This window comes from Prionailurus bengalensis, chromosome C2, assembly GCF_016509475.1.
Source record: "Prionailurus bengalensis isolate Pbe53 chromosome C2, Fcat_Pben_1.1_paternal_pri, whole genome shotgun sequence".
Classification (NCBI taxonomy): Eukaryota; Metazoa; Chordata; class Mammalia; order Carnivora; family Felidae; genus Prionailurus; species Prionailurus bengalensis.
The window spans coordinates 4,626,928-4,649,558 of record NC_057350.1 but is presented as its reverse complement, the minus strand read 5'-3'; the positions used below and the strand labels follow the sequence as shown (position 1 = coordinate 4,649,558).

The following is a 22,631-nucleotide window of genomic DNA, read 5'->3' as shown; positions in this document are numbered from 1 at the left end:
CGCAGTTAACTATTTCGCTTCATGTGTTTGGAGGAAGCGAAGTCTCGAGACCATAAGGCTAAATTGTATGTACTTCCTTTACATAATGGAAACCCCCAGAGCATCTCGATTAGACTAGGGTATGATATTGTCGGACCTTTGGATACATGGCCCCCAAACGTTCCCTGTTTAATTTTCAAGCATATCTATCTGTTTTGTAACATCACAATAATGTGAAGGTACTGATCCCAGTGAGGATTCACCTTCTGATCGCATGCTTTCTCTGTGTAACATGTTGCTGTGCCTACGTATTTTTTCTTACCCCCGTAAATATTTTTCTTCTCAGGTCCTGGGTGGAATTGAACCAAGTTTGTACAAAGGAGACATCTGGTATACCCCTATTAAGGAGGAGTGGTATTACCAGATAGAAATTCTGAAATTGGAAATTGGAGGCCAGAGCCTTAATCTGGACTGCAGAGAGGTATTTGCACCGCGATCTCTTTGTGTCTACCCTTGTGTGGCTGGGTCGCTTAAATACTACCGCTGGGACCCGAATAGAAAAATAGAAGGCCCGTTACGTTACAAGATAAATCATAGATTCATTACATTAAAAGTTACAGGGCCTTTTTGTATGATAATGAACTCCTCCTTCCAGAAAATTTGTTTCCTTCCAGTCACTTGGCTTCGCAGGGGAAAATTAGCATAAAATGGTGTGTGCGGAGGACTGTCCCAAGGGCCACGTCTTTCAACTGTTCGTCTGGGCCTGATGGTGACTGGACTGTTGAAGAGAATGGAATGGGCAGGTTTCGTCAGTGCGACGGGGAAAGGTGGCGGGGGAGGGGCGGGGGGGGCTAGAAATAAGCAAAATGAACCTCAGATCATCAGCTTCATCCTCCATTCGCCACCCCCCCGCCCCCCCACCCCAGCGCTCAGCTGTCACTCGAGGGGGCGCACCTCGCCTGTCCTCACGTATAGAGCTGGGGCACCAAGTCACGTGTGAGCCCTATTCACACCCTGTCTGCGTTTGGCTCCTTTGTGGCCACGATGGCATTATGAGGAGGACAGCGTGACGAGGTCGGCCTGGTTTGTAGAATGTTCAGGATGAAAAATGCAAAACCAAACGAGCTTTCAGGATGGTTTATAACAACCACAGCATTTCATTAAATCCCCACCTGCCATCGCTTCCTTACGGTCCGTGCCTTCTGTCACCAGTTCCCAAACACACACCCGTCAGAGCTTGATAAAGCGGTGCTCCCTTGCACCGCGATAGGCCCCACAGCCGGGTTTGTCGTCAGAGACCCTTATCTGCCGTCAAAGAATCCGGCGGTAGAACCAAACGGGAGGGCCTACAATAAAATACAAATCCCACACGTGGGTGTGAGATCCTTTTCCTGAACGTGGCTGTGCTTCCGTCAAATGCAGGTAGCGGGTGTCTGTTAAATAAAGACTCTCTGTCCTTCTCTTTCTCCATTTGGGGGCTAACACTTGACTTCGTATGATTTGTATACGTGGTAATTAACATGTCGCGCCCGTCTGGAAAGACAAGTGGGTCTTTGCCCTCGGGGGCCCCTCCAAGGACATTTGAGCGCCCCCACATGGGGGAATTTCTGCATGGAGAGAGCTGTGGACAGTGGTCACGGCACTTCCTTTTCCCGGCCTCAGTTTCCTTATCCGGGAAGTGAGCATTTGGGCTGGTGTCCGAGTTCCAGGAATAGGAAAGGAATTTAGCCACCAGTGAGGGACCACGGCTGCCTGAATGCGTAGGTAGCAATGACAGCAATAGCGGGCTGCAGCCACGCATCGATTATGGAGTCTCATGTCTGTGCCTTTTCCCCGCCAACTCTCCTCTGTTCTAGTACAATGCAGACAAAGCCATCGTCGATAGCGGCACCACACTTCTGCGCCTGCCCCAGAAGGTGTTTGATGCGGTTGTTGAAGCCGTGGCCCGCACGTCTCTGGTGAGTCCTCGGGGCGCTGATACATCTCGGGGACCGCCAGGTCATGACCACGTGCTGAGGGGTACTGCTTTGTACTCCAATAGTCGTCATCCGACGATTTTGAGGGGTTGGGTTTTTTTTTTTAAACTATGACTTATTAAGTTCACAGTCTTACTCTTAACCAGCAAAGAATTTCTTCACTTTAACCTCAGAGGACTTGGATTTGAAGGTGCAATGCTGTTTAGTGTTTCAAATAATAGCGTAGTGGGTGTAGGACTTTTTTTTTTAATCTAAGAAAAAAAAATCCGCTTGGTAATACTCTATATTAAAGTACATTGTAGGGGCGCCTGGGTGGCGCAGTCGGTTGGGCGTCCGACTTCAGCCAGGTCACGATCTCGCGGTCCGTGAGTTCGAGCCCCGCGTCGGGCTCTGGGCTGATGGCTCGGAGCTTGGAGCCTGTTTCCGATTCTGTGTCTCCCTCTCTCTCTGCCCCTCCCCCGTTCATGCTCTGTCTCTCTCTGTCCCAAAAATAAATAAACGTTGAAAAGCTTTAAAAAAAAATTAAATAAAGTACATTGTAGACCAAGGATATATTTGCAGCCTGTAAAACAAAACAAATAAACCAAAAATTGTACTCTTTTTTTTTTTTTGGCCTTCATCCAAGCTGTGCTGGAATTTTAATTCCTTCTGTAAAAGAATGTAATTCACAGAAGACGAAGGTCAATCAAAATCAGGCCCGCGTAATCATGATTAAAACCACGGCCAAGGGCGGCGTGCATTTTGGAGAAACTGGCTGACGGGTGTTCCAGTATGGCTCCAACTTTCCAGTTGGTTCGGGGCAACGGGATGGACCAAAGGCATTGACTGGGGAAGGGCGCAGCTTCAGGGGTCTGATGCGCTTGAACGTAGCTAGGTGCCCGGGGTGGGATTCGGGCCCTCGGAGTCTCCATGCCCTCGTCGCCGGGCTGTCGTGAGGGCCGAGGTAGAAAGCCCCCACACGGTGATGCTCGGAGAGTGGAAGCCTCTGTTTCATGTTCAAACCACGGTGCCGCTGCTGCTCCTTGTTCGGACGCGTGCCAAACGTTTCCCTCAGCTTCTTGGGTGTTTTCATAAGCCTCGGTCTGCACAGGGCCACGCTTGCAAGGTCACCAAAAGCGCGCGTCTCCCACCCAGAGTCTTTCTCCTGAACGAATGCCGGCCCGACCGTCCCACTGCTCCACTGGCCGGATTCGAAGAACCAGTGACCGGAACATGCGTAGCAGCTGCTTTGTGACAGCTTCTCGCAGAAGCATGGGGAGGAGCACGGGGCTTTTGGTTGTCCTGAACCAGACTTCAAGAGTCCGAGACCGTCATGGGAAGAGCGGCAGGTGATCCGAGAGGACGAAGAGGGGCCGTGAAACAGACGCAGGGCCGAGGCCCTTTTTGAGCTTGAGAGGATTTCCAGGCAGCAGCGGTCAAAAGCCAGAGTAAAGCTCCTCTCTCGTCTCGTATCTGCTGAATCAGAAAAAAGTGGCAAGTAAAGTTTTTTAGTGCCCTAAATTCAGAACGCTGGCTGAAAATCAGACCATGCTTAAAATAAGGAGCCATATGCTGATTTTCTTCAGTAGTGAAAATGTCCTCAGCAGACCTGACACGAGCCTCTTCAGACGGAGTATTCTGGGCCGTAAATGTGTTCGGGCTTATCCTGCAGAAATGTCCGATGCGCGTGTACGTGTGACCCCAGCCAGCCTGTGGCCAGCCCCGGCCTGTGCGGGGCCCACGACCCCAGCCCCTGGGTGAGCCCCGCGGGGAGAGAGCGGGCCACGCCTGCCAGGCGCTGGGACCCCAGACGGCGTCACAGCCCCCGTTCAGCGGCGACGGACTTTGTGAGAAAAGCAGCAGGTAGAAGGAATGACATTACAGAACGTGTTTGCCTTGTCTAAAATTACCCTGTGACCTCAGAGCCTGTGTCAGGGAGGGGAGGACCCGGGCCGGCTCTCTGTCTTGGGCCGAGAAAGTCCAGGGAGGGCAGGCGGGGTCCCTGGGTCAGCACACGTGGGCCACAGATGGCCAGTGTTCTCGCCTATCGTGACGTAGGGTTTCTTTCCAGTTAAGGGGATGGCTGACTTCTTTTTTTTTTTAAGTTTATTTATTTTTGAGACAGAGTGCGTAACAAGTGGGGGAGGGGCAGAGAGGGAGAAGCCCAAGCAGGCTCCACGCCATCGGCGCAGAGCCCGACGTGGGGCTCAAACCCACAAACCGCGGGATCATGACCTCAGCTGAAGTCGGACGCTTACCCGACTGAGCCACCCAAGCGCCCCGGGAAATGGCCGGCTTTGGGGAGTTAGACGCAGTGCAGATGTTGGGCTCGTGGCCTGGGTTGTTCAGCTGGGATTTTAGGAATGCGTGGTTTATAGGTCTGTAATTTGAGAGGAGCCTCATGGGGAGTTCTGTGTATGGCAGAGACCTGGGCTCCCCATCCCCCTAGGTGAAGTGCCCTTGTGTTCTGCCCAGCGCTTCCCCATCTGTAAAATCCAGAAGCGGGACGACACCTGCTTGTGGATGACTTCTGACCCCAAACTCTGTGATCTGAGGGTCAAAACTGTCCCCCGAGGACACGTAGCTTAGCCTTCCGGGAGGCCCTTGGACTCACAGACACCTCTTTGGAGGTAGATGGTCCCCCATCCGATTCAGAGCTATACCCCTTAGGTGAGTTACTGGGTACCCCCCTGGGCCTGATCCCTCCGTCTGCACATCGGTGTCGCTCCCAGCACTGATGTGGGGCCCCCTTCCCCGGGTGCATGCCCGGCCACCCTTGTCTTAGCTCATCCCTGGGTCCAGCAGATGACAGCCCCACCCTTCTCGGCTCCTCTGGCAGGGGATTCTGCCCTCTGATACGCAGTTCAGCTCGACTTAACTTTTATAAAAGGTGAACATATATTAACGCCAACATTAGAAATTTTACAGATCAGTCACTAAGTTTCATGATGGATGTTCCGTGGGAGGAAGAAAAACTTTGGGGCATTTTCTCCCCACTGTGTGGCCCAGGACGGGGTGGAGGGGGGCTTGCACCTGCCGGTGTGGTCCTGTAGTACACGGCACTCAGGGTTTGTGCAGCAACACCCAGTTTTCTCAGTTCTTGCCCCGACTGGCCTGCACACCATCCCTGCTTACCTGTCTTACCTCCTCTCTGCTTCCATAACACCCTCCTCCTGGACTTCTGGTCCCTGCACCCTCCTCATGGGGTCTCCTTTGCCAGCCTGATCCAGGGTGGGTCCTAGGCCCTTCCCTTCTCCCTGTGTTCTCTCGGAGGGATTCCATCTACGCCACATCACCGCCCATCGGTGACTCTAGCCAGGCCCGCCCCCTGGAGTTGAGACTCAAGAACCAGTGGCCTGTGCAAATCCCACTTGGACACCTTACTGGCTTGCCACAAAGCTCAGATCTCTCTTAATGGTCTCTGGTGAAGATGCCAGGGCACTATCATTTCCTCTGTCTCCCCTCTGTTCCTTCCGATCCGCCCCACCAGCCTCCACTGCTGACCTCGGTTTTACCCATTGAGGCAGTTTCTCTGCCCGTCCTCCCTCAGACACATCTCGTGCTGGCCCCCCACCCCCGCCCTTAGCTCAGCTCAGCTTCTTGGAGATGCTCTCTCTCCACTGTCTCCCCAGTGACAGTCACCTGTTACTCCAAGTGGGTGCTCTCCTAGCTGAGCCCCCTCCCATGCCCTCGTGGCCCCGCCCCCTCCCATGCCCTGGCCCCGCCCCCTCCCATGCCCTCGTGGCCCCGCCCCCTCCCATGTCCTGGCCCCGCCCCCTCCCTTGCCCTCCTGGCTCCGCCCCCTCCCTTGCCCTCCTGGCTCCGCCCCCTCCCATACCCTCCTGCCTTTGCTCCATCACACTCAGTCCCAGCTGTGCCCCTGTCCCAGGCTCTCCTAGATCTGTTCCTGTCACATACACTCCTAGAGCTCTTCCTGTCGCACACTTCTCTCGTTGTGACCAGAGCTGGGCCCTCGCTCTGCCGGCCGTTTTCGAAGAGGCACACCCGGCACGGTTCTTCCCTCTTTGAGCTGGCAGGTGCGGGTAGATGTCCTCTGGAACCTACACTCGCCCTGGTGAGCTGATGGGAGTTAGTTGCGTTTGACTTGTGGACTCGGCAACTGGTGGGCATGTGCCGGTGGCGTTGTCCATCCAGACTCAGGGCGGGAGGCCCAGGTGGACGCTGTGTGGCCTTGGCTGTTTGCTTTTCCCGCAAATACTTCCCGAGTCTCTCCTGGGGGCCCGGTGTTAGAACTGCCAGGTGGGACAGACAGCAGGCCTCTGTCCTTAAAGGACTCAGACTGTGGTGCAGGAAACAGAAATTCAGCAGTTCCACCAACAAATGTCAAATTTTTTTTTTTTTAAATTTTTTTTTTTTCAACGTTTATTTATTTTTGGGACAGAGAGAGACAGAGCATGAACGGGGGAAGGGCAGAGAGAGAGGGAGACACAGAATCGGAAACAGGCTCCAGGCTCTGAGCCATCAGCCCAGAGCCCGACGCGGGGCTCGAACTCACGGACCGCAAGATCGTGACCTGGCTGAAGTCGGACGCTTAACCGACTGCGCCACCCAGGCGCCCCAACAAATGTCAAATTCTAACCACCGCAGGAAGAAAGAGCGAGGGGGAGAGCTGCATGACGGGATAGCAGCACGGTGGGGAGGGTTTCCTGGACAGGAGGGCGTCTGAGCTGATGTCTGGAGGAGCAGAACAATATCGCCGGAGAGCAGAGAGTCCCCCACAGCGCTGCGCACCGGGATGAGTTCCGCGCTTGGAGTTCGAAGGAGAGGCGATGCCCGAAAGGCTCGGAAGGTTCTCTCTCCTAAAGGGTCGTTGGCCACTGCTGTGACCCTGGGCGCGTTACTTCACCTGTGCTCCGGTTTCCTCGCCCATAAAGTGCTGGGGGGTGGGGTGGGGTGGGGTGATACTGTGCTGGTGGGGTTTTTTGAGAATTCAAGGAATTACTGCGCAGGGGGCTCGGAACAGCGCCTGCTACCAGTAAGGACTCCGTGTGCCTGGGGCATCTTAATAGCTGGGGATTCGTCATCACCGCTCGCCTTCCAGAAGACTGCTGTCTCGGCCAGGCCGTCCCGAGGAAACGTTGTTTACCGCCACGGGCATCTGGCGAGGGGATGAGGAGAGCTGGGAGCGGTTTCCTCTTGACGCGCCAGACGAGTCATGGTTTCTCACGTGCTCTCTTTCTGTCCAGATTCCAGAATTCTCTGATGGTTTCTGGACTGGGTCCCAGCTGGCTTGCTGGACGAATTCTGAGACGCCTTGGTCTTACTTCCCTAAAATCTCCATCTACCTGAGAGACGAGAACTCCAGCCGATCGTTCCGCCTAACCATCCTGCCTCAGGTACGAACCGGCCCGTGTGCTTTTCTCCCGGAGCGCGTCCCGTGCGGAAGTCAGGCACTTGGTGCGGGACGTGCCGGTACAGATAGCACGTCTGTGTGGGGTGTCGATCGCCACCGTGATGCCGTGTGACAGGTGACCGCAAAAGCCAGCAGCCCCGTCCGCGAGCGTGAGTCTGGGCGGGTTGCCTGGTCTCCGCAGGCTCGCTGGCGTGCTTGGCCGGGCCTCGCTTGGGTGGTCTAGGGTGGCCTCGCTCACGAGTCTAGTGGCTCCCAGATGACTCCCACCGTCCAGTGGCTGACGCACGGGGGTGGCGGGGCTCAGAGAGAGAGGGGAGACACGCAGGAGCCCCCGGAGCAGGCGCACAGCTGGCCATCACCTCCCGTGCACTGCTGCCCCTGGGGGCCCGGGTGGGGGAAGTGCGCCCACCTCCCAACGGGAGGGCTGCACAGTGCCATCGCAAGGGCCTGGCAACAAGGGAAGGTCGGGAATTGAGGACATTTTTGCAGTATCCACCAAAGCACCAGCACGTGTTTTGGTTTTTGGTGTTTTTTTTTTTTTTACTTTATTTTTAATTTTTGTAATGTTTATTATTGAGAGACAGAGAGAGAGACCGAGGATGAGCTTGGGAGGGGCAGAGAGAGAGGGAGACACAGAATCCGAAGTAGGCTCCGGGCTCTGAGCTGTCAGCACAGAGCCCGTCGCAGGGCTCGAACTCACGAACCGTGAGATCATGACCGGAGCCGAAGTCGGACGCTCAACCGACTGAGCCCCCCAGGCGCCCCCTCCTCTTCCTAAGCTTCTAATCGAACAGCATTTTGTGCCCTGCTCCATCTCGCTCTGGCTCTCGCTCTGGTCCCCCTTCGGGAACCTCCCAAGTGCCCTCCATGTACCCCAGCCCCCTTCTTTCTCTCCTAAAAACATTGCCACGTACGTAATCTTCTATGTGGCCGCTCTGAGCCTGCTCTGCCTGCCGTGAGCCATCAGTGGGTCCCCGCTCTGTGCGTACTGACTCCTCATTCCTGGTGGCTTTCTGGAAGCCCTCCAGCCTGCGCCCTGCTACGCCCTTGACCCACCACTCACCGGTCACCGTCCTCTAGGGCTCTGTGCTCGCTCCGATCGCTTAACCTTTGCTCCTGCCAAGCCCCTGCCTGAAATGCCCTCTCCTCCCCACTCCCTCTGCATATCCAGATTCTTCCCATCCTTCAAGATCCAACTCAGACAAACCCTCTTTTGTTGACCCTCCGCTGAGCAGAATAACCCGTTGTGAGGCTGCCCTTCAGACTCATAATGCATGTTGTTTAGTCGTCTCATCTGGCATGCAGTGGTGTCTGTAGGGTGTGTTTTATGCTGCCGCCTTTTTCATTCGACTTCTGTTTTTCTTTAAAAGCACACGCACACACCCTTACAGTTCTCCCTCAGCTACATTAATTCCTCGAAGATAAGAACCAGGAGACTGAAGACCTTGTTCCTTCCCAGGAATGACTGGGCCGGGGAGGCTAGTGGGTAGTAACTGTTTTTTGAACAGACCGGATGAGTGTGCCTTTGTTGTGACTTGGTGAATTGGGGATAAAGGATGGGATGGGGGGGTGGGGGTAAGGCAGGAGGAGTCATTTCAGAGGAAAGAAGGAAGTGATAATATTGCCTTTTTCCTTCTCGACTGTATATGGGGGGAGGGGGGACGTGCCTTCCAGGAATGGAGGGTTACTGGGGGAAGGGCCCAGAAGCCTCGGGAGAAGGCTTCACAGGGGATGCACGCGGCCGGAGCCCGAGGCTTCGGTTACGTTCTCAGCTCTGCCCCTGACTCACACTGTAACTTTGAGCAGATCGCCTCGCCCTGTCTCCGTCTGTCCCTTTAACTATAAAAGAAGATTCACGATACTTGCCAGAGACATTCTCACTGCATACGGTGCTGTGTTTTCTGTGTCTTTAAAATAATTGCGCGCCGTGATTGCATTTTGGGCACACCTCGAGAGGTAGGCATCATTTCATCAGCGTGGTTCGTAACTAAAGTTGATCAGGACAAAAGTGAGCACGTAATGGTAAATTAATGGCATGGGGTTGGCTGCCAGCATCAGGGACTCCTAAGAAACCAAGAAAACAGGCATTCGGCGGAAAATCTGTTATGTCCACAGCAGGCGGTTGGATGGGCAGTTGTGAACTGTCGCCTGCTGAGAATCTCACAAGCTCCGGGTGCCACTGACACACCCCTCAGGGTCAGCGCTGGGGGTGGGGGCGGAGCATCTCCTAATACTCCTGCCCCCGACTTCCTAACATTTAGGGCAGCCATCAGGGCTCATTGTCCCCAAAGTTTTAGAATGGGGGGCCCCTGCCTAGGACCTCCGGTAACAGCAGTCCTGGAGGGCATATGCTGGCTAGTGCAGGAAAGCGTTGTGTCAGAGGCATCTCTGAAATTTTGTCCGTCTCCGGCGCTCTTTTCCAAAAGCACACGGGCTGAATCTGTTTTGGCCAGTTTTCAAAAGCGGCCCCCAACCCCAACCCACAGGCGAATTCTGGTTTTCTTTTCCCCAGAACCCTAAAAATGTAAATAATGCCAGTCTACCCCTGATTGGTCTGTGGGTGCTATTTTCGCGTGAGGCAGACAGTTTATTCTGAGATCTAGCAATGCTGCAGCTCTCCTAGCATGTTCCAGCATCTTCAGTCTGGAACCTTTACTGGAAGTCGTCTGGGAGACACGCAGGAAGAGTAAAAGATCCCAGATTCAGTCTGCGTGTTTTTGTATCGGTAGCGTCTGTTACAGGACAACGTGATGATTGATTGGGTTTTATTATAGAATCAGTTGGGGGAGTGTGTGTGCTCGCGTTCGTGTACTTTCCTAGGGCTTGCTTACAGAACCTTAGGTGAAGGTGCTTTGACGGCAGGTAAGTGTATCTGTCCCCTGCCTTTGCCTAATTTAAGTTGATCCGGGGAAGTCGTGCTTTTCATTCGGTGCCGATGATGCTTAGGCCCCCTCACTCAACGTAGCGCACACCTCCTGAGGTCCTCCTGTGTGCCTGTCGTACCCTAGAAGCCTAGGCACCAGGATACAGTGAGGAACAGAATGAACGGGCCCTTGTCTTGAAGGAGGGCTTGGAGACAGACAGATCAGTCAGGCAGGGTTCTAAGGGCAAGGCTGTTCCCTGGAGGCAGCAGCCGCTGCAGGCGATGTCCTTGCTCGCCTCCCTGCCTTGCAGCCGCCCTCCCTCTTGCCTTCTCTGCACTGACCGGGGCAGTGATGTTCTTCTTCCTCAGGGGTCCGTTTGATCAGATACTCTCTCTGCAGCCTGACTTCTGGTTTCCGTTCCTGCTCTCGTGTCGTCACTCCTTGTGGCTGGTGCTCTGTCCTGCCTCCTGCTGTCGGGGTGCAGCCGGGAGGCAAACCATTCCTTCCTTGGGACAGCCCCTCCCTGCTGTACCCTCTGAAAATACCCCCCCCCCCACTCCTTCTGGCAACAGAGCCCAGGGCTCGAGACCTTTCCCTCCAAATCTTTCCTCGTGCTTTTGCCCTTTAGGGCCGCTCAGTACTCACAAGAAGGTCCTTCTTCCTACTCCTGTTGTGATCTTACGCTTTATTTTCCAAATGTTTGGTATTTTGTGTTACTAAGCCACTGTATTCTCTCGGTTGCCTGCATTTGAATACTTTGCTGTTAAAAGAACAAAGGGAGCCTTCTTACTGATGCAAGGATGATTTGCTCTCTGATTGTTTTAAGTTTTGACTCATTTCCTCTGGAACTCGTGCCCCACCCCTCTGTGCCCTGCCCCCCCCCCCTGCCCCAAGGACCTCAAGGGCCATGTTTGTGTTCATTGAACTTCACAGCCCCTGCAAGAAATGGCCCTCAGCCAGGACAGACCCTTCTTCCACGAGGTGTGCTATATCTTCTGACTCTGACGGCTTCTCTCTCTTTGACTGAGGGAATAGATCCTCCTGCCTCTGCCTTGCTGCCTCCTTGGAAGCTCCCTTTGGCAGAGGATGACAAGGACAGTGCCCTAGGCCAGCGAGGAGCCTTTGCTGTTGCTCGGGAGAGAGGATGATGCCGATGGTCCAGACTGGGCGGTAGCCATGGGGATGGGAGCGATGATTGCATTCGGATTCCATTTCAGCGGAAGGCCTGCTGTGCAGGGAAAGAGATCCTGGCCCGGTGTTGTAGGGCCTGAGTAACTGGGTGAATCACGGATTTACTGAGACAGAAGACCTTAAACAAAAGGCACATTTGGGGGAAATGTTCCCAGTTCAGTTTTTTTAATATTAGATTTGAGATGCCGGTTGAGTGGCGAATGGGCAGGAAGACGTAAGAGTGTGGCTATGGCAGCAGAGATCTGCCTGGGGGTCAGCATAGAGCCCAGGGGTGTGCTTAGGGTCACGGGGCCACATGGGTCACCCAGGGGGGCAGCCAGAAGGAGAGCCCAGAGCCCTGGAGTTCTCCGATGCTTGCAGTGAAGAAATTAGTGGCCAGTGAGTTGGGAGGAAGAGGAGAGAACCCTTTCTCAGAAGCCAAGCGAAGGAAGAGGTCTGAGGGGGAGACTTTGCTGGGCGACATTGCCGTGGAGGGGCCTGTCGGAGCGGTTCCCCCCGACTCCGCATTTACCTCCTGCCTCCTCCGTAGATGGGGAGCTTCAAGGGGGCAGGCACGGGGTGTCCTTCAGCCCTGTGGTGCTGGCCCTGAGGCAGTATCTAAGCCATGCCAAGTGCTCTGTCAATAACAGCTGGCTGGTTGGCCGGACAGACGGACATCACTGTGGCGCCCCCGTGGAGTTACAGGTGGAGCACGTGCCTTCATCACTTTCAACGATGCTTATCACCACGCTTGTGCTCTCAGCTTCTGGATGGCAGGGTGATGTCCCCGCACCCCTCCCCACCCCACCCCACCGTGTATCTCCCCACAGCACCTGGGAGGCGGGGGCGGGCGTTCTGAACGCGGCGTGACCTCGACACCTCCACGACGCTGCCCGATTCATGCCCCTCCTTGTCTGTTTGCTCTGTCCTCTTATGTAGCTTTACATCCAGCCCATGATGGGGGCTGGCCTGAACTACGAATGTTACCGATTCGGCATTTCACCTTCCACCAACGCGCTGGTGATCGGTGCTACCGTGATGGAGGGCTTCTACGTGGTCTTTGACAGAGCTCGGAAGAGGGTGGGCTTTGCGGCAAGCCCCTGCGCAGGTAAGCGACGCGTGCGTTGGACAGAGGGCCCTAACCGGAGCGCTTTATTGGAAGCGATTCTTGGTAGCGTGTCAGTTGCTACTGAATTGTTCGGTGCGAGCCTGTCGTCACTGATCGGTCTTACCAGTAAGACGTACCATAGGATTGTGGAGAGGAGTAAGCGAGACAATCCACGTAGGACGTTTAGTCCTGTGCTTGACACATGGGAAGTGCTTGTAAATGTTAGTGTGATAGTTGTCTCTCGGGTTAAATTTAAAATGGTGACTCAAAGGGGCGCCTGGCTGGCTCAGTCAGCTGAGATTCCAACTTCGGCTCCGGTCATGATCTCACGGTTCGTGGGTTCGAGCCCCGCGTCGGGCCCTGGGCTGACAGCTCGGAGCCTGGAGCCTGTTTCGCATTCTGTGTCTCCCCCGCTCTCTGCCCCACCCCCACTCTCGCTCTGTCTTTCTCTCTCAAAAATAAATAAACATTAAAAAAAAAAAAGGGTATCTCACACCATAGAATAAACATACGCGGCCTTGGGGATGAATTACAGGGTTTTTGACAGTGAGATCAAAATAAATAAAGCAGATTCGTGGGTAGGCTGTTTTTCTTTCCCTCCAAGAAATCTTCGTTGTGAGATAAGTCAATGCCTATCATTGCTATTTCTTGAAATCCTAAAATAATGAGATCAAGGAGCGTGTTTTTCTCCTAGAATTCTTTTGGAGAGCTGGTTTGAGGGTGAGTCAGCAGCGTGGCTCTGCAGAGCTGAGCTTGAGAGAGTGGGGCAGGTGTTCAGAGAAACCAGGAGAGGACAGGGACGATGATGGGCGGGTAATCACCCCAAGCTCGAGAATGTCTGTAGACGAACACCTTGTTAGAATGGGGTGTCCGCACAGCGCATGGTTTAGCGGGTGGGGGCGGGGGGTCGAGTACGTCTAGCAGTAGCCCAAACTGGTGTGGAAAAGGCCAGGGCTGGACGTGGCATGGGATGGAATCGCCCGGACGCGTGGAGAGCGCGTGAGCAGGCAGTGGCCGGGTGCCACGGTGCTTCTGGGTAGGATTCCAGGGAACTCACAAATCCTGGCACTTTGGATTCAGAGTTGGTGGGTAACGTGCCAAGGGAGAGGAAAAAAACTAAGCAGACGTGAGGCAGCCAAAGAGTGGGCAACAGGGAGGTGGAACCGAAGAAAATTAGAGGCTGGGGTGAAATACAAGACCACCATGCAGTGCAGGGGTGGAGGTGTGTGGGTTAGATGAAAGCATCCTTAGGCACTAGACGTAGCGACAGGGTGGGCAGGAAGGCTGACTAACTGTGCTGGTCGCTTCGACCCTGACCAGACCTTCCTGGGATCTAAAACCAACGGTAGAATTTGGGGGAGAGTGTCAAACGATCTCCGCTGATTTATTCCGGAGAGGGAGGTTTCAGTTATTATTTGCTACCCAAATCGTGGTCGTAACATTGGGATCCTGGTTAAGAAAGCAGGTCAGTGATGCGTCACGGTGCCTCACAGCCTCGTTTGGACACATTGGCGTTCTCGAAGGGTAACGTAACAATTTGGAGAGTGGGTGAAGAGAAATAGTGAAAGGAGAACTTACATCCGGAATATTGGCCCTACTCATGTGCTGTCTAAAGAAAACCACCCTGGGGCGCCTGGGTGGTGCCGTCGGTGAAGCGTCCGACTTCAGCCGGGTCACGATCTCGCGGTCCGGGAGTTCGAGCCCCGCGTCAGGCTCTGGGCTGATGGCTCGGAGCCTGGAGCCTGCTTCCGATTCTGTGTCTCCCTCTCTCTCTGCCCCTCCCCCGTTCATGCTCTGTCTCTCTCTGTCCCAAAAATAAATAAACGTTGAAAAATAAATAAATAAATTAAATAAATAAATAAATAAATAAAACCACCCTGGGGCGCCTGGGTGGCTCCGTCGGTGAAGCGTCCGACCTCGACTCGGGTCATGATCTCATGCTTTGTGAGTTCGGGCCCCGCAGTGGGCTCTCTGCTCTCAGCATGGAGCCCGCTTTGGATTTTCTGTCTGCCCCCCTGCCCTCGTCTCTCTTCCCCGCTTGCTCTCTCTCTCTCTCTCAAAAATAAAACATAAGAAAATACCCAACACCACGTACATATTTGTTGCAAATACCTTCTTAAACGTTAACGCAGATTCCTCTGACTTTGTTGGTGAGCAGGCTCAGAGTCCTTGCGATAATGTTTATCTTTGAGAGCGCATTAACTGCTTTTAGCCTGTGAGGTATCCCTGGGGGAGACCTTTCTCTGGGCACTACCTGGGAGTGTACAATCTGAGATGCTACTCTGTCTCCTGGATGTGAATGTTTTACTTTTTTTTTTTTTTTACATTTATTTATTTTTGAGAGACAGAGATAGAGCACAAGTGGGGGAGGGGCCGAGACAGAAAGAGACACAGAGTCCGAAGCAGGCTCCAGGCTCCGAGCCGTCAGCACGGAGCCCGACGCGGGGCTCGAACTCACGAACCGCGAGATCGTGACCTGAGCCGAAGTCGGACGCTTAACTGACGGAGCCACCCAGGCGCCCCTGAATGTTTTACTTCTTATAACCCAGAGAACTAAGAACGAAGGCAATTTTCCTTACAATTTCTGTTCTCTTGTTAAATACCATTAAAGTAGAGGCTGCTATGGCAACAGCCGTATATCGTCCACTTAATTCCGCAGGGAGCGGAATCACCGTGTCTCCTAAGTGAATTGCTGTTGGAAATAGTTTAGTATGAAGCGTCTCCAGGCAAAGCAACATTCGTTCCTGCATTTCAGCATGAATCCTTTGGTAGGTGCGCTTATAGAAATTTTTCTGTTACTATTTAAAAAATATATATTTAGGGTTTTGGTACTTAAACATTTGATTTCACCAGCCATGGGAATACACGCAGATATGTCTCCTCTCTCGTGCAAACCGTTTAGCCATTAAAGTAATTCCTTCCCTCCAAGCTGCAATTAGAGCCAGACAGTGGTCTATGGGGCTGTAATAAATGGAAGAGAGACACCGCTTTTTTTTTTCTCTTTCTAGAAGTGTTTATTTTTAATTCATAACCTGCTTTAAATAACAAAGAAAATGATTTAAGTCACAGGAAATCATGTGCTTTGTACACACTTTTGGAACACCCAGATTTAACAAATGCTAACGTTTTTGTCATATTTTCTTCAAAAATGTGTCATAGAAACAAAGTAAATGGAGTTAGAGCCCCACCCCACTGCCTTCCCCAGAATTACCCTTTAGCTTGAAACCCGTGTACGTTCTTATAATTACTACGCACGTAACATTTCACTCCACAGGTATGAGTACCTTGCATTCATCATCTCTTGCTTGGTAACAACTTAGCCCCCAGTTTAGCGGTACTTGACCTTGTGCAGGTGCTGAAGGTCAGCAGCCGAGGAGTGGCTTAGCTGGGGGTTCTGGTCTAGGGTCTCTCGTGGTCTAGGGTCTCTCGTGAGGCTGGAGGGGACTCTTGGAATCTCACTCCTGTGGTCGGACCTTGCCAACCGGACCTTACTTGCCGTTTGGACCTCACACCAGGCTTCCCCGAGCACACTTAGGACGGTCGTCTGGTCACCCGGGAGCAAGCGATTGCAGGGAGTAGAAGGGCAATAGAGCAACCGAGACAGAAGCCACGGTCTTTTTCCCGACCAATGTTGAAAGGGCATACTGTCGCTTCCGCCCTATTCTGTTGGTCGCACAGAACCACCCTGGTGCACTGTGGGAGGGGGATTACACAAGCGTAAACACCAGGGAGCGGAGATCGTCGGCGTCACCTTAGAAGCTGTCTCCCATATACCTGTAAATAAGTACCATATAACAACCAACATAGGTTGGTTGGTTGTGGGGTTTTGGTGTTTTAAAATGTATACGGGGGCGCCTGGGTGGCTCAGTCGGTTAAGCGTCAGACTTCGGCTCAGGTCATGATCTCGCGGTCTGTGGGTTCGAGCCCCACGTGGGGCTCTGCGCTGACAGCTCGGAGACTGGAGCCTGCTTCGGGTTCTGTGTCTCCCTCTCTCTCTGACCCTCCCCTGCTCTCTCTCTCTCTCTCTCTCTCTCACTCAAAAATAAACATTAAAAAAATTTAAGGAAACAATTATTGAAAAATAATAAAATGAAATGTATATGAATGCTACACAGTACTATAGATAATAATATATATCCTTTGTCCACCTGCTTTATCGGTCGGCATTACATTTACTAGATTTTCCGTGTTGATAGGAGATCACCCATTTTGACTGCTGTATAGTATCCTCTTGGATGAATATACCCAGATTATTTACCCAGTCCTGCCTTGATTAACATCTGGATCGTTTCTAATATTTGCAGTTATAAACACTACTGCAGCGAACATCTTTCTGCCTGTGAATGAATGAGATCTTCTGAAAATGGAATTTCTAGGTGGTTTGGTATGCCAGTCTTTGGAATTCCTGGCTGCTGTTGGATTTGTCCTCAAGGTAGCTGGACCATCAGGATTCTACAAGAGTTTTCATTTCCTCAAACTATTCTATTCTATTCGTTTTGTTTTTGTTTTTGCTTTTGGCCAATCTATATGTGTGAAATAGTGTCACAGTTTGATTACCTCTGAGATGATGCAACTTTGGATGTTTTCGGGGTGTCTGAGCTTTCTCTCTTATGGTGAATTTTTCTACCATCTTTTTTATCGATGGCTACACAGTCTTAATATTTGATCCGTTAATTCTGGGGGGCTAATGTGGGGTAAATATCTGCTAGTCTCTGGATTTCTCTTACTTGTTTTTATTAGCTTTCACTTACATTTATTGACATTTAGGGAAATAAAGTACCAATCTCTTCTTTACGGCTTTTACTCTGTACCTTATTTAAGAAATTTTTCTTTAATCTAAGAAAATAGAGATTTTTTTTTCTAGAGATACTATATACTTCTCCTCTCCCCCCCCCCCCCCGCCATTTTCTCATAATGTGAAGTAGGAATCTAATTTTTATAAGGGCATTCAATTTTCTCAGGACCATTTATGAAATATATTTTTTCCTCTGATATTTTCAATATTTTATTATAAAAATTTTAATATACAGAAAAGACTAAAAATAATGACATTCTAAATACACATTATCTAGATTTAATAATTTTATATTTTGATGTATATTAGTATGTGTGTATGTAGTTTTTGTTTGAGCCATTTGCAAGTAGGTTGCAGATATCATGACATTTTACTCCTAAATATTTTACTCCATAATACCTCATCCACAAATATCTCTTAAAATTAAGGACAGGCTCATATATAACCATAATACCATTATGACTCCTAAAAAACTAACAATATTTACATTGTAATATCGTGTAGTATCTAGGCCATATTCAGATTTCCTCAGTTACCCCCCAAATGGTATTCTTAGCTGTTCTTTTTTTTTTTTCCCCCAAAAGCCCGTTGTTTTGTAGGATATATTTAGATTTGTCTGGATTTTTCCTAATGGTATCATTTAATATGTTCATTTAACCTCACATTTCTATAAACTTGGCTTGGTTTAGATTCAAGTTAAATAATTAAATAATTTTAATAACATCTTCGTTGTATACCAAGACCCAGTATAAATCTGGATCTATTATTTTTTTTTTTATTTTAAGTTTATTTATTTATTTTGAGAGAGAGCGCAAGTGGGAGAGGGGAAAAGAGAGAGAGAGAGATTCTGTGCAGGCTCTGTGCTGTCAGTGTGGAGCTGAACTCAGGGCTCGAACCCACGAACTGTGAGATCATGACCTGAGCCGAAACCAAGAGTCTTACGCTCCACCAGCTGAGCTCCCCAGGTGCCCCTGGATCTCTTATTTCTGAACATTCTCTTTTATCCCACTGGTGTAGCTGCCTGCCCCTGTGGTATAACATATAGTTTAATATCTATAGTTATAATAAGACCTAATATCCAGCAGGGGCTCACCTCTTCTCCTTATTCTTCTTTAGATGGTCCTGGCTACTTTTGTCCTTTTGTTCAGCTTGTCAAGATCTCTGAAGAACCTTATTGAGATTTTGATTGCAAGTGCACTGGATGTACGGATTAACTTGAGAAGAAACCAAATCTTTATTTATTTACTTTTTAATGTGTATTTATTTTTGAGAGAGAGAGAGAGAGAGAGAGAGACAAGAGTGCGAGCAGGGGAGGGGCAGAATCTGAAGCAGGCTCCAGGCTCTGAGCTGTGAGCCTCGACGCGGGTCTCGAACTGAGCCACCCAGGCGCCCCCAAGTCAAATCTTTATTATACAAGTCTTCTCCTCCTGAATGTGCTAATAAGTCTTACTTGTTTAGGTCTTCTATTATATCCTACAGAGTTTTTGCAGTTTTCTTCAAGAAGTTCTTATGCATATACCTCTTGCTCAGATACCTATTTTGATTGGTATACAGGCAACACAGGGTTTGTTTGTATATTAATCTTCTATCCAGTCACGTTGCTAAATTCTGCTTTTAAAATAGTTGTTAGAGGCACTTGGATTTTTTGTGAGAGCAGTCCTATAGTCTGGTGCATGGAGTAGGCTCTTGGAGTTCCCTTCTAATCCTCCGTTAAGGGATTCTCACTTTGCTGAAATTGTTTAGTATGAATGGAAAAACGGTTTGACATTTTCTGCTAATGTTAAACATATTCCTACTCTATGACTCAGCAACGGCACTCTTAGGTAGATGCAGTGAGGAAATGAATGTGTGTTTCCACCCAAAGACCTGACCAGAAGCAGCTTTATTCATAAAACAAACTAAAGCACATCATTCAGTAATTACATTATTACATAAAACCGCCATTTTCATCAAACTAAAAGCTGTTCAAAGCCCGACAAAGGAAAACGGATAAACATTATGACACAGCAGTTTTCCTTATGCTGAAGAATGTAATTTAGGATTTCTTTTAAATCTCATGTTTCCCCCAAGTTAAAAAAAAATTTCTAGGGGGCGCCTGGGTGGCTCAGTCGGTTGAGCGAGCGTCCGACTTTGGCTCAGGTCATGATCTTACAGTTTGTGGGTTCGAGCCCCATGTCGGGCTCTGTGCTGACAGCTCAGAGCCTGGAATCTGCTTCTGATTCTGTGTCTCCCTCTCTCTCTGCTCCTCCCCTGCTCATGCTCTGTTTCTCTCTCTCCTCCAAAAATAAATAAAAATTCAAAAATTAAAAAATTTTTTTTAATATTTACTTTTGAGAGAGACACACAGAGAGCATGAGCAGGGCAGGTGCAGAGAGAGAGGGAGACACAGAACCCGAAGCAGGCTCCAGGCTCTGAGCTGTCAGCACAGAGCCCTATGCAGGGCTCGAACTCAAAAACCGTGAGATCACGACCTGAGCCGATGTTGGATGCTCAACCAATTGAGCCACCCAGGTGGCCCTCATTTTTCCCCAATTCTCGAATCATAATTTAACTATGTGTGGAATTCTAGGGTGACCGTTTTTCCCTTAGTGTTTTGAAGATGATGTTTCGACGTCTTCTGGCCAACATTACTGCTGATGAAAAGTCACTTTCAGTTGTACCAAAAAGGGTCCTCTGTTTCCTCTGCTTGCTGTTCAGACTTAGGTTAAATTTTTAGTCTTCTGGAGTTTCACCGTGAGGTATGTAGATATAGATTGTTTTTCATCTTGCTCAAGACTCATTGTGCTCTCTGAATCTAAGGATTCGTGTTTTTTATCATCAATCCTAGAGAATTCTCAGCTGGTTTCTCCTTCACTCTTACCTCACAGCCATTTTTACCTCTTTTGGATCTCCTGAGATAAATTTTGAGATGTCTCCTTATTTCCTCCATGTCCCCTGACTTTTCACTCATATTTTCTTCTCTTTATCTTTGCTGTATTCTGTGTAGGTTTCCGCAGATACATCCCATGGTGCCCCAGTTCTCTCTTCAACTGTGTTCAGTCGACCACTTAAACTATTCAGTGAGCTTTTAATTACATCGACTGTATTTTTCATTTCTGGCAATTCCACTGTGTACTTTTTCAAGTAGACAAGTTTACTTTTCTGTAAGTTTTGTTCCGTGAATATTGTTGTGACTTGTATTCCCTTTATCTCCATTATTTTATTTAATTTTTGAAAACGGCCAGATCATGTTCAAATTACAATGCATTATATAGTGCCCCGCTCTGTTAGAGGCAATTATAAATACTTCAAGTGTTCCCTCATTATTTCCTTAAATTTGTTTATTTTGAGAGAGAGAGAACCAGCAGGGGAGGGGCAGTGAGAGAGGGGGACAGGGGGTCCAAAGTGGGTTTCGCACTGACAGCAGAGAGCTCAATGCAGGGCTCGAACTCTTGAACCGCGAGATCATGACCTGAGCCGAAGTCGGACACTTAACCGAGTGGGCCGTCCAGGCGCCCCCTCTCCCCATTATTTTTTGAGCCTCGTAATCTTCTGTTGCTCTTCTCTAATTCATTTAACAATTCCTTATGGATACATTGAAGTTGTTTCCAGTCTCCTGTTGTTATAGACAGTGTTGCAGTGGATCCCATTTGTCTGTGTTTATTCTCACATACAAAGTAGAATAGAATTGCTGGGTTAAAGGGTATAAACATACAAGAATCTTTTTTTTTAATGTTTATTTATTTTTGAGAGAGTGTGCAGGCAGGGGAGGAGGAGAGAGGGCGGGGGGACAGAGGATCTGAAGCAGCCTTTGCCCTGCCAGCAGCAAGCCCGATACAGGTAGGGCTCGAGCCCACGAACTGTGAGATCGTGACCTGAGCCGAAGTCAGTCGCTCAGCCAACTGAGCCCCCCAGGTGCCCTAAGATTTTGTCATCTTGATGGGTGTCGTCACATCGCCTTCTAAGGAGCTTGTGCTCTTTTCTGCGTTGGCTGTACCATTTGTCTAGCAATGTATACTGTGGCCTGACTCTCCAGTCAGCGTCACCAACAAGGTGTTGTCACCCCTTTGGGAGTTTTGCCAACCTGATGGATGAAGGTTATCTCAGTGTAGTTTTTAATTTGTATTACTTTGTATGCGTGAGGTGGAGTTTATTTTTACAAGTAAATGTCTAGGGCATTTGCTTCTCATTTTCTGTGAACTAGGCACTCCTATCCTTTCCCCATTTTTTTTTTTTTCCTGTCGGGTTTTTAGTTGTTTTCTATTGATTTGCAGAATCTCTGTGGTGTAATGGAGTAATTAGCTATTTGGAGGGAAAAAAGCTATGATCCATATTTCAATTCTACATTATTTAGAAACTTTGCTGATAATGGATTTTGTTTAATTTTTTTTTTTTAAAGTTTATTTACTTTTGAGACAGAGAGACAGAGGATGAACAGGGGAGGGGCAGAGAGAGAGGGAGACACAGAATCTGAAGCAGGCTCCAGGCTCTGAGCTGTCAGCACAGAGCCCGACGTGGGGCTCGAACTCACGGACTGCGAGATCATGACCTGAGCCGAAGTTGGCCGCTTAACCGACTGAGCCACCCAGGCGCCCCTGATAATGGATTTTATTGAAGAAATGCTTTCATGTATTTAAATATGTCAGTCTTTTCCTTTAAGTCCCTTAGGTTTAAAGCCACATTTTAAATGACCTTGTTTATTGAAATTATTTCGTGATTTGTACAAGTACTTCTATATTTGATTTACCTTGACATAGTTTGTATGGATTAAACCTCCCCCCCAGATGATTATCCCATGTTCCTATAACATTTTTCCAAATAATCCACATTTTCTTCACTGATTTGAATATTATCACATACCAAATTCCAGTATTTGGGGAGATAGGTCTGTATGTCTGGATTTTCTATTCTGTTCAATCGATATATCTTACAGTATTTTTTTTTTAATTTATTGCTCTTGAGAGAGCAGGAGAGAGTGTGTGCGCATGTGCTCACACACGCATGAGTGGAGAAGGGGCAGAGAGGGCGACCGAGAATCCCAAACAAGTTCCACGCCGATAGCTGGATGAGGGGCTTGATCTCATGAACGGTGAGATCATGACCTGAATCGAAATCAAGCATCAGACACTTAACCGACTGAGCCACCCCGGCGCCCCCCACTGCTGTTCTTTCTCAATTTTATTTTCCTTTATGAACTTTTCAATCAGCCTGATTAAAAAGCCTTGGTAGTATTTTAGTGAGTTTTTAAACACCGCTATTGTGTAATCTCTAGCATATTCTGTTTTCCTATCGTTTACGGAGAGCTGATCTCTTTGGTTTTGTGTCTGCTGTTCTCTCGTGGCAGATTTTCTTCTCACTTGGTTTGCAACTACTTGTTGTGAGCTTATCTTTAGTGGGAAAGCCTTTT

The 22,631-nt window shown here is 49.7% G+C and overlaps 1 protein-coding gene across 2 annotated transcripts in view; it reads left to right on the top strand.

The window, feature by feature from the left end:
- BACE2 (beta-secretase 2) overlaps positions 1 to 22,631 on the top strand; it is a 91,172-nt gene that overhangs the window by 56,234 nt on the left and 12,307 nt on the right. Inside the window, exons 5-8 of one of the 2 annotated variants that reach the window (XM_043593562.1) lie at positions 326 to 460; positions 1,836 to 1,937; positions 7,142 to 7,291; positions 12,282 to 12,450. In XM_043593562.1, the coding sequence (XP_043449497.1) occupies positions 326 to 460; positions 1,836 to 1,937; positions 7,142 to 7,291; positions 12,282 to 12,450 (556 nt within the window). The remainder of the gene's footprint in view (positions 1 to 325; positions 461 to 1,835; positions 1,938 to 7,141; positions 7,292 to 12,281; positions 12,451 to 22,631) is intronic. The other variant, XM_043593563.1, reaches the window with a different exon arrangement.